The 11105-nt window shown below is 46.2% G+C and overlaps 1 protein-coding gene across 5 annotated transcripts in view; it reads left to right on the forward strand.

The window, feature by feature from the left end:
* DPH5 (diphthamide biosynthesis 5) overlaps window positions 1-9116 on the forward strand; it is a 54733-nt gene extending 45617 nt beyond the window's left edge. For 4 of the 5 annotated variants that reach the window (XM_033151508.1, XM_033151505.1, XM_033151507.1 and 1 more), the window contains exons 6-8: window positions 3512-3551; window positions 6274-6377; window positions 8631-9116. In XM_033151508.1, coding sequence (XP_033007399.1) covers window positions 3512-3551; window positions 6274-6377; window positions 8631-8842 — 356 coding nt within the window. In that variant the 3' untranslated portion in view covers window positions 8843-9116. The remainder of the gene's footprint in view (window positions 1-3511; window positions 3552-6273; window positions 6378-8630) is intronic. The other variant, XM_033151509.1, reaches the window with a different exon arrangement.
* The last annotated feature ends 1989 nt before the right edge of the window (window positions 9117-11105 follow it).

An 11105-nucleotide genomic window follows, 5' to 3' on the forward strand; every position in this document is an offset into this window, starting at 1 on the left:
CAAACTGTGCTGGCCCCAAGGGTTTGTCCATGAAGCGAGGTCCAAGTCCAGTCCTGGGTCTAGGGGTCCAAAGGAGGTCAATCCGGCGGGGAGCAAGGCAGGGAGCAGGTCAAGGTCCAAGGCAGGTTCAGGCACAAGGTTGCAGGTTGAGCACACGCTTGCAACTAAGTTGCTCACGCAACTTGGGCTGGGTCTGGCTGGCTTTTATCTGGCCCTATGCTTAGGGCGGTCCCGATCCTCCGGAGACTCGCCTCTCCTCCGGGCCTGGAGGCGAGCACTCCTCCTGCAGACACTTAACTCCCTTCGCCTCTCTGCCCTGAGCCTCTGTAGCTCAGGAGAGGCTGGTGGGTTACTAGACCCAGGGGATGCCTCTGCTTCTTCTGACGAGGCTGGGAGTGGAGCACCTGCAGGCAATGAGTCCTCCCTCCCATCAGGAGCCAGAGCAGACTCTGCTGATGCCTGCACCTGGGGATCCAGCACAGGTGGGGATCCTTCAGGCTCAAGCCCTGGCCCCGGCTCAGCTGGTTCTGGAGGCGGGGAATCCTGTGCAGGCTGGGATCCCTCAGGTTCAGCATCAGAGTCTGACTCCCAGGCCATCACAGTTCTGTTCTTGTTTGTGTACAACTTGAAGGTTTGCATTGGGCGAAAGCTGTAAAATAAAGCAGGAATTCCAAGTAGGAGAATCGAGACTGCAAAAGCTTGGAAACACATTGGGTTGTATCAAGCCAAGTCATACTCAGCATAAGCCCATTGAAATCAATGGACACGAACCATAGCCGTTGCAACTCATCAGGAGAAAAGGCAATGATAGAAATAGTGACAAAAAATCTGCCGCACAATGTTTCAAAGCCCTGACAAAAATTATATTTGTTATTTGAGATGGTTTACCAAGATTCGAATACTTCTAAGCTTAGAGAACTTTATGGAAAGACAAGAGGCACAGCTGCATATTTAAATATACAAGAGAATGAGTTAGCGCTCAACAAAATGAAATGAGCTCATCTTACCAAAATCTGCAGCCCGCCTAATTCAATAGGAAAAGGTGACTAATGTGGTTGAAGGCTTGCCTTGAGTCTTTTGGGGTTATTTGATTGGAGACAGGAAGGCACAACTAAAGGGGTTTGCATGTCCAGGCCCCTGGGTTTCTGCCCATAGCTCATTTATGCTGCTCTAACCTAATAGACGATCAATTTCAAGAAGTTTCATCTCCTCTGTGAAGCACAACACAAAACATAGTTTTCCACTTAGAAGACAGCGAGAGGAAACGACTTCATTGATCTCGTCCATTCTAACCCCCAAATATGCTCATGTAGCAGTAAGTCTGCCCTAAAAAAATCAGCAGAGCTTGTTTCTTGGCTACAATCACAGTTTTAACTTCCTACAGCTGATGTGTATTTAAGAGAGTTCAATTAAAGGATGCTGTGTCACTTTCCACAAGAAGAAAAATTGTTGCAATGAATTATGTACAATAGATAGTGTCTTAAACATAGTCTTATCTGTGGGTACCTAGCACCAGAACCTGCCTTACACTGCATCGCAACAGTGGCTCATCTACCTGAGCCACAATGACTGGCTGGAGGGTTTCAGGCAGCAGTTCCCTGCCAACTCTTCCTGGAGGTGCCAAAGATTGACCCTGGGAGCTTTCTCATGCAAGGTAGATGCTGTACCACTGAGCTGCAGACTTCCCCATGCGTCTCCAAATTAGGACCATCCAAGCATACCAGCCGAGCTGGATCGGGAACAATTAAGAGGCTTGGGGCTGCCCAGGATTTGCAGAACTAAACAGAGCCTTTGGCGGAGAGAGAGAAACCTAAAAACAGCCCTGGAATGATGGCAGACTGAGTATCACAGGGGGAAATGGAATGATGTCTGGCTGGCACGGTCAACATGACTGCTCCACACGGTAACGATTTGTTGCAGGTCCCACTTAGAAACGATGGGTAGTGTCTGTCGATCAAGTAAAACTCAGAGCAGACCCAGAGAACGAAGTTAATTCCAAAGGTTTCAGCTGGTCTGCCGTGAGCATGGCTTGGTCAGATTTCAACCATATACCAGACGTTGGGTTGTAAGACTATACTGTCAGTTTGCATTTCTTAGTGCAGAAAGTATTGATCTGATGTGTAGAGGTCTTTCCTCTTCTAATTAATTCAAGAGGGTTCTGGAAGCTTCTCTATGTGAAAGAAACAGGCAGAAGGTTCATGGTGTTTGGGTTATTCCTTCAGAGAAGCTGGGTACAGCTGGCTTAAACTGGTTCTGTTATCTCCTTCTGTCAAGGTCATGCTGACTATAATAGAATAATAATAATAAGAATAATTTATTATTGGCCAAGTACATTTTCCAACATACTTGGAATTTGTTTCGGCTACATTGCAATGTAAAACATACAGACACCTTTCCTCTCACAATAAAAAGAAGCAAAGAAACCCCACCCATAATTTACCTCCCCTTCAGCTGTACAACTACGAATTTAACAATTTAATGGCACAAGGGAAAAAACTATTCTTGTGCCTAGCCGATTTTGTATATAAAGTCCTGTAGCGACGTTCTGGAAGGCCAGAATAGCAAGGCCAGAAGGAGCCTGGGTTTCCTTTTCTCTTTCTATCTCTCCTTCTGGTGTGCTTTTCTCTACAGTAGTACCTTGGGTTATGAGCTTAATTCATTCCGAAGGTCCGTTCTTAACCCGAAACCGTTCTTAACCTGAGGCGCGCTTTCGCTAATGGGGCCTCCTGTTGCCACCGCATCACCGGTGCACGATTTCTGTTCTCATCCTGGGGCAAAGTTCGTAACTCGAGGTACTACTTCCGGGTTAGCAGAGTTTGTAACCCAAAGCATTTGTAACCCGAGGTACTACTGTACATAGTATGCTTAGTCTTAAGGTTTAGACTTGTTATAAGTTTAAGTGATTTGCAACTGGATTTCTTAGGGATGTACAGTGGTACCTCGGGTTAAGAAATTAATTCGTTCTGGAGGTCCATTCTTAACCTGAAACTGATCTTAACCTGAAGCACCACTTTAGCTAATGGGACCTCCCACTGCCGTTGTGCCGCCAGAGCACGATTTCTGTTCTTATCCTGAAGCAAAGTTCTTAACCTGAAGCATTATTTCTGGGTTAGCGGAGTCTGTAACCTGAAGCATCTGTAACCTGAAGCATCTGTAACCTGAAGCGTCTGTAACCTGAGGTACCACTGTATTGGATTTGTGACCATTACGCTCATTTGCCTTCAGTAGCAGTAAAGCTCCGCTGGATGAAATACTATTGCCTCTGGTCTATTTTCTGGGAACCCTGCAACAACATGTTTAAGCTGTTACTCTGCTAACTATGCATTGGAATCGACTCTGGATCAATATTGAGTAGAATTTCATGACGTATACATGCCAGGGGTGTGCATGAAAGAGAGATATATCGAACGCAGCACGATTTAAAAAAAAAAAAGTCCTCCGTCTTAATACTTGTGAAAGTAATACACAGGCAATCAACTTGAAGTGTCTGTACCTTTATGTTTCCCTGCAGACATTAAAGTCAAGGAACAGTCGCTGGAGAATCTCATGAAGTAAGTTGTTTCTTCAAACGTGTGTGGTCTGCAACTGATAATTCACAGCTTAGTGCTGGCATGTAAGTGAAACGCATACTGAAACCACGGTATAGAGAAAGATTCTCTCCATGTTTCAATTTAAGGTGTGGTTGGGGGAGGGGGAGGGAGCCAGTAGCCCTCAAAACTGTTACTGGACTCCCAACTCCCATCAGCACCAACCCGGCATGGCTAATGGGCCGCCACCCTTGAGTTAGAAGGACCGATCAGCTGCCATACTAATCACATTTCAGGCCATCCAGCTTGCTTTCTTAACTAAAAATTGGAGCTGGTTTAGGAATCCTGCTTAAACAGTGGACATGAATGGTGAACACAGGTGCCAAAATATCTCTGTAGGCTTAAGGAGGAAGTGTCCTCTCCTGCTACCCAGTTTGGTTTTGTCTGCAGTCCGTCCCGCAGTGCCGCAGGATGAAGCGACTTGCTTCAGGCAGCACTGGGATAGGTGAAGGCAGGAACCAGTGTCTGAACGATGCAAAGCAACTCTTTTCACGCTAGCAAACGAAAGCCATTTAGATCAGAGGTCTCCAAACTAAGGCCCACGGGCCGGATACAGCCCGAGGGACTCATTTATCCTGCCCGCAGTGACCCCCACCGGCCGCTGCTGCTGCCCAATCTTACCAGCACGGCACAGCTGCCCACTTCTGGGTCGGAGGAGCACCGGAAATAGCTTGTGCGCATGCGCAAGCGTTATTTCCGGTGCACATCCAGGTCAGAGGAGGCCTGTGCACATGCACACAAGCTCCTCTGACCCGGAAGTGCGCCGGAAAGAGCGTGTGTGTACACATATTGGCGCACCCTCTCCCACCCTCCGGCCTGCCACACAATTGGCGCTGGAGACACCGGCCCGAGGTGCGGTAAGTTTGCTGACCCGATTTAGATGATCTTGTTTTGTCTCGGTTGTGCACGCACCCTCCCTTTCAGGTGCCTTTTTTGTGAGGCGGGGGTGGGGGTGTCTCAGGTGTGGAACATCTGCTTTGCCTGCAGAAGCTCCCAAGTTCAATCCCTGGCAGCTCCAAGTACGACTAGGACAGACTTGAAATCAGGAAAGACACTGCCTGTCAATATAGATAACACTTAGCTAGAGGGATCAAAGGTGTGAGTCAGTGTAAGCAGCTTCCGATGTTTCTGTTACAGGATTGGGCTCATATGGCAAAGCAGCGGTGATGGTTGTCTTGGTGTCTTTTAGCATTTAATGAAGAATTTTTTAAGATTGGAGGGAAGCACATGGTTTAATAAGTCTGTTCAGTTTCTCGGGTTCCGTATGCACCCCATATCGCCAGTAATAAGTGCCCAGAATTAGGCTAGCTAGCTATGACCCCTAGTAATTTCATCTATGGTACAGTGGCACCTCAATTCTCGAACAAAATCCATTCCAGAAGCCCGTTTGGCTTCCGAAATGTTCAAAAACTGAGGCGCGGCTTCCCATTGGTTGCAAAAGCTTCTTGCACTCAGTGGAAGCTGCGTCAAAAGTTTGGGTTCTGAAAAACATTAGAAAACCGGAACACTTAACTTCCGGGTTTTCGGCGTTCGGGAGCCGAAACGTAAGATAACTGAGGCGTTCGGGAACCAAGGTTTGATTGCAGTTTCGTTTTTCCTCCTGATCGCTCAGTATTTCTAATCTAGGAGAGATCAGTCGAGTCAGCTTCCTTCTTCCTCTCCACTGGAACTATTGATCACCTCCAGGCACATCCTCACTTTGATCTAGATTCACATCCACAGAGTCCGACAATCTCTGGTGGAAATTTACCTTGGAACTTCTTCATGAGCTTTGCTCTTGCCAACTCCAGGCCTGGCAAACTTTGCAGAAAACAACCCTTTGAGAGCTGGCTTTTGGGTCTATAATTATGTAACTATACAGTATATGGTAGAAAAATACAGGCTTCCCTTCCAATTTGGCACAGGCAGCGTGCTCTCTGATGTATCTCGGCAGTTACAGTAGATTAGCAGGGGTCCCGAAATATACGTGACTTGTGATTGTGCCGAGGAGGCAGCGCAACATGTGGCACCTCTCAGATGCGGAGAGCATTTTCAGTTTACTCATGTAGGCTCTAATTCCTAGCTTGAAAGCTTCAAAACAGCCACGCAGTGGGCTCTGATTCACAGCACATGCACAGAGGAGACTTTCATCAACACCGACCAACTTAATTGTTGGTACACGCTTCTTCTGCAAGCTGGCGGTTCTGGGATGCTGACGCCACAAAAAAAGAGCCTGCTAGTAGTGTCTGCTGTTCCTGTGGCTGTAACATACACCTGGATTCAGCTGTTTAAAAACTTGGAAGTGTTTGCTTTATGTCTCCAGCTGATCAGAGGACAGCGTGTATAACACCCGCCTGCTTCTCATCAGGGACTGCCTGTAGACCTCCTTTTCGCGGTGTAATCCTTGCCAAAAACATGATGGATGAGACAAAACATGCACACACAGGCTTCTAGCGAGGGTCTAAACTAAATGGGCCTCTATATTTGAGAGCCATTTGGCTGCCAGCCCCTCTTAAGAGCTTCCAGAGAGTGAATGTGAGACCGTGGTTTGATGCAACAAAGGAAGTCTTATCTTGAAGCTTAACCATTTTGGGCAAGCCGTGTTAAATTCATTTTTGCTTTACTGTACATGGATCCCACTACTTGACTGGGATACAGGGGGGGACAGTTGCTGACCTGACGACTGTACCTTTTTTCCTTCCATCAGGGGGAAGAAGATTTACGAGCCACCGAGGTATATGAGCGTGAACCAGGCAGCGGAGCAGCTTCTCGCTATTGTGCAAAACAGGCGGCTACAAGGCGAGGAACCAGGTACACACGTGAGCTCTGGCCGCTAGCATTTTGAGGCTGGCCCTCCCCTCCTTTGTCCAGACCGCTGCAGCATCAAATAACTCGCAATTTGCGATGGAGATGGGCCCTCTTGAAATTGGCAGGCTAGCAATTGCCTGCAGAGGCCAAGCATTCGCTGTGGTTCATCAGCCACAGTGAAGTGAACTTCAAGCAGGACCGGAGGCAGAGCGCTGTAGCCACAAAATGTTGGCCTGCGCACAAACCAGCCACAAACTCCACGAACCAGTTGGTTTTTTTTTAAAAAAAAAGAAAAGAAATGCAAATCCCATATGAACATACTTCAGAGTGAATCACTTTGACCTTACTCTGTTTGCTGTGCTTGCTTTTCCCGGAGCTACTAGCTGCTGCAGAAACAGCGGAGGCGCATTGATCCTGGGAACGTGTGTCTTAATAGTCAACTTTTGACGGATCTAGGAGTTCTTGTTGGTTAATGAAAGGCAGACACCTTCCATAGTGCTGTAGGCTGTCGAATGGCCAAGTAGTGATTGGGTGGAAGCAATGACAAAACACTTCGCAAAGTCCGGCTAGCCCACATGCACTGCCTTTCTGAAACAAAACGGGAGGCACAATTAAGAGCCCGGAAAGGATATGAAAGAATTAGCCGTTATCAGTGGAATCAGTCTCTTTGATTCTCACTGGAGTGGCCTCTCTAAACAAGCCCTGTTTGGAAGGAGGCAAATCTAACAAACTATGGCACACACAACTCATAGCAATCCAATCAGTGGTGGATTTTGGGCTTTCACATTTCAGCAGCATCCTATGTGACGCCAAAATTTGGCGCACTAACAAGACACCTCTTGCCTTCCATTCCAAGTCATGTTTGTGGCGCCCTCTTGGCTCATCGTCCAGTGCGGGTGATCTGGTCAAGCGTCCCTAAATCCGCCTCTGATCCAATCAAGACTCCATGCAGAGATGCAGCAGAATTTAACAAACCCTGCAGATATATCGTGTCGGGATGGGTGATTTCGCCTTCCTACGTAACACATTCCATTTAATCTTCCTTGTGGGAAGTTTAGATACCAGCAGTACCTTCATATTAATCACAATTTACCATATTTTTCCATGTATAAGACAACCCCTTTTTGGGGGGACTCCATATTAAGAAAATGGGGGGAGATTGTCCAGAGTTGTTGAGCTTTTTCGGGGGGGTTGCCAAAAATCGCTCACCGCTAGACCAACACTGCCAATCGCATGTGTTGCCAAAGCCACCAATCACCTGCCCGCTCACCACCAGCAGCCACCAATCTCCCGCCTAATTGCTGCAGCGGCAGCCAATCATAAGCAGGCCTTGCCGCCACCGCCAATCACCCGCCCAATCGCTGCTGACAATCTCCTGCTCGTGGCTGCAACCAATTGCCCACCCCACCCCTCTGCACTATCCGTGTATAAAACTACAATACTTACTTAGTAAGGTAAAAAATGGTAAAGGACCCCTGGACAGTTAAGTCCAGTTGAATTTGACTATGAAGTGCGGCACTCGTCTCCGCTTCCAGGCCGAGGAAGCCAGCGTTTGCCCACAGACAGCTTTCCAGGTCACGTGGCCAGCATGACTAAACCGCTTTTGGCACGCAAAACACCGTGATGTGTGCCAGAGGGCACGAAAATGCCGAGCTCAGTCATACCAGCATCTTCCCCACACTACAGCCCTGTCTTAAGCTTCTCTTGCATATTCTGCAGTCTAGGAATGGCAACCTATGGCTTTCCAAATGGTGTTGGACTCTAGAGTCATCATCCCTAAACATTGGCCTTTGCTAGTCGGGGCCGATGGGATTTCTGTTAAAACGCCCGGAGGACCACAGATTCCCCAACCTGCTCTGGTCCTTTTGCTGATAAATCAAAACAGTTACTAGGCCAGGAGGGCAGAATCAGTCTTTTCAGCTAGGCGGCCTTCACTTGATGACACTATGAATGACTACTTACCCCACTGGTTTATACCTGCAGTTCAGTACCTTGAGAATGAGAACTTGCTTCCTGGGCTTGACACTTCTCACATTTGCCACATCCTATTGCGAAGTACTTGAGCAACGTACACGTGTGGTTGTGTTTTTTTTAGAGAAGTCCATATTAGTCTTCAGAGGACAGTGTCTTTCTTGTAAGCAGCGTGTAACTTTTTTTAGGGAGAAAGCATCAGAAGTGTGCCAAGCACACCAACTTCTTTCACTATGTTTCCGTAATATTCTTTGTTCTCTTAACTTTTTTCCCCCTTTTTAACAGAAATTGCAGAAAACACAGTCTGTGTAGGCTTAGCAAGAGTGGGTGCAGCGGATCAAAAGATTGCTTCCGGTACTCTACAGGAAATGACTACGGTGGCATTAGGCGATCCTCTACACTCTTTGATCATAACTGGAACTTTGCATCCGTTGGAACTAGACATGCTCAAGCTCTTTGCAGTTGACAAATCCATTTTTGAGCACATGGCTGAATAAAGACTTGTTTATGCACATGCTTTGAGCTGAATCTGGTGTCACTAGTTAGCCATACATTTTGCAAGAGGGGGAAGCCCACCCCAGCTGCCCAAGTAGACTGCCAGAAAGTCCTGTTGCCAGTCCCTATGATGACACCAGACTATTTACCGAGGAATAAAACCCGGGGAGCAATAATCAAGTCTGGTCGTTTGGCAGGCTGCCTAAATTCGGTATGAAATGCATTTTTTTTTTTAAAAAAAGTTACCTACCAATAAAAAGCCAGTTCAGAATGAGACATGTAAAATATGCTTGCTTTTGTGTGTTAGAGAACTGTTTCTGCATATCAGTATAAATAGTGTTGGTTGTTCTAGATACAGAGTCAGTCTTCCACTGAAAAATTCAGGCCTGTCTGTGCTACGGCTTCTCTCACAAAGTGTGTGCTCTCTATACATTTTAATGGTCATTCTGATCAAAGCACAACTTTTTTACTTAGGCGCTAAAACCCTCATTAGCCTTCGAGCTGAACGATGCTGAAGCTTTGAGAAATTAAACGCATTGTGCATTTGATCAGCTTACATATGTAACACATTAAACAATGGCTTGCATCCAATGCTATCCATATGTGAATAGATTTCTGCTTACACAACAAGATTTGGATTACAGGATATGATAGCCAGAGGGGAGGGGGAACAGACATGGTATTACTGCACCAAATGATGTAGCAATTCTTTTGACCATAGCAGTGCATTCTACCGATTTCATGGTGGTTTAGATTTTGACCTCCCCACAGCTGAGATCGACTAAGCTTGGATCCAGTGTTCCTCTTCTGTAAATCTTCCATTGGCCTTCAGTGCAGCAGAGATTTCTCTTGTCATTGAAGGGGGGGGGGAGAGATAAAACTATTTTCATTCATCATCTCTACAGACTCTCAGGCAACCTTCCACACTGTTCTGAAGGGCCTCCCAAGTCTCCAGAACAGGTTTACAGGATAGGGGATTGCCTCTCCTTCTCCTTCCACGAGTGAGAGCTTCGGATGTCACAAGATGTGATTCCCAACTTCTAGTTCTCACATTACATTTGTCCAGCAGGTGGTTTGCTTGAGGGCGGCCGGGAATGTGCAAATGGCGCCCCCACCCCACCCCAGGAACAAAACACACATTTGAAAAACGTTTGCAAAAGGAAAAAGTTTATTGATAGGAAAATTGATCCCAAATATTGTCTCAAACATATTAGCTGTTTAAATATTCCAAAGACTGTGTTCAAGTAGAAAAAAAAAATGCATTAGAATGTCCAGTATTGCACTTACGGCAAGTCAGACTGGCTACTTGCTTTAGCATTCCCAAACCAACTACAGTATACACAGTCAATTATCTGTAGTCACCTCTTTGAATTCACTGAAACAGTGAAGTCCTTCAATTGCACCGGTACATCATGCATTGAGAAATACAACAGGCTGACTGACACCAGAGTCCCATTTTTTATGTGCAAGTTAGGAAATGGGGTTTCAGCACTGTTTTCCCATTCTATCTGATCTGAAAGTACTAGTTACAATTTTGGCAACAAGATCGCTATGCCCATCAGTTCTTTTTTTGGTATACCTCTGGGACGTGAACTATGTAAGCAGTGCTTCTGTTAAAACACTTGCCACGGAAAACTGATCCCAGGCCAAAATTAGAACTACAGTATTCAGGTAATGGGACTGTGAAAATAAATAAAACATTCCACATCCACAGTGGCATTTTTAATTCCAACCAAACGCTTGGCGTGGGCCTGTGCATTTTCACGAGGTTTGGTGGCAGCATTTAATCAGTCAATGAGACACAATTCTTGGAGGGTATAAAGCAATTATCCTAAGACTGAAGATTAGGTCAGGGTAGGAAACCGCACTTAGAAGGGACACACACACACACACACACACACACAAATGTTGCAGGAATACAAAAAAAAAAAAAACTTTCGGCAGCAAGAATCAATGCGACAGCGATGTAGAAAATGGAACCAGGTTAGCCAAGTTTAAGAACTTGAGCTGAACTGCCATATTTGAAAGAAACCGTACTGCATTTCCCCTCCCTCAAAAATGTAATTGCTCCTTTTAGTTGCACTGGCATAACCAACTGCCTATCTCCATTTCCTCACATCTATTCCAGTATCATTCACCTGGTAAAACGCAGTTACCGTCCATTCTTCGGTTTTTAACCCTTTACACTATTCTAAAGTCCTAGACCACGCAATATTTCATTTACTATTCAGGACTGCCAGTATCTTAATGTAACTGGAAGCTTTC

This window comes from Lacerta agilis, chromosome 6, assembly GCF_009819535.1.
Source record: "Lacerta agilis isolate rLacAgi1 chromosome 6, rLacAgi1.pri, whole genome shotgun sequence".
In the NCBI taxonomy this organism is placed as follows: Eukaryota; Metazoa; Chordata; class Lepidosauria; order Squamata; family Lacertidae; genus Lacerta; species Lacerta agilis.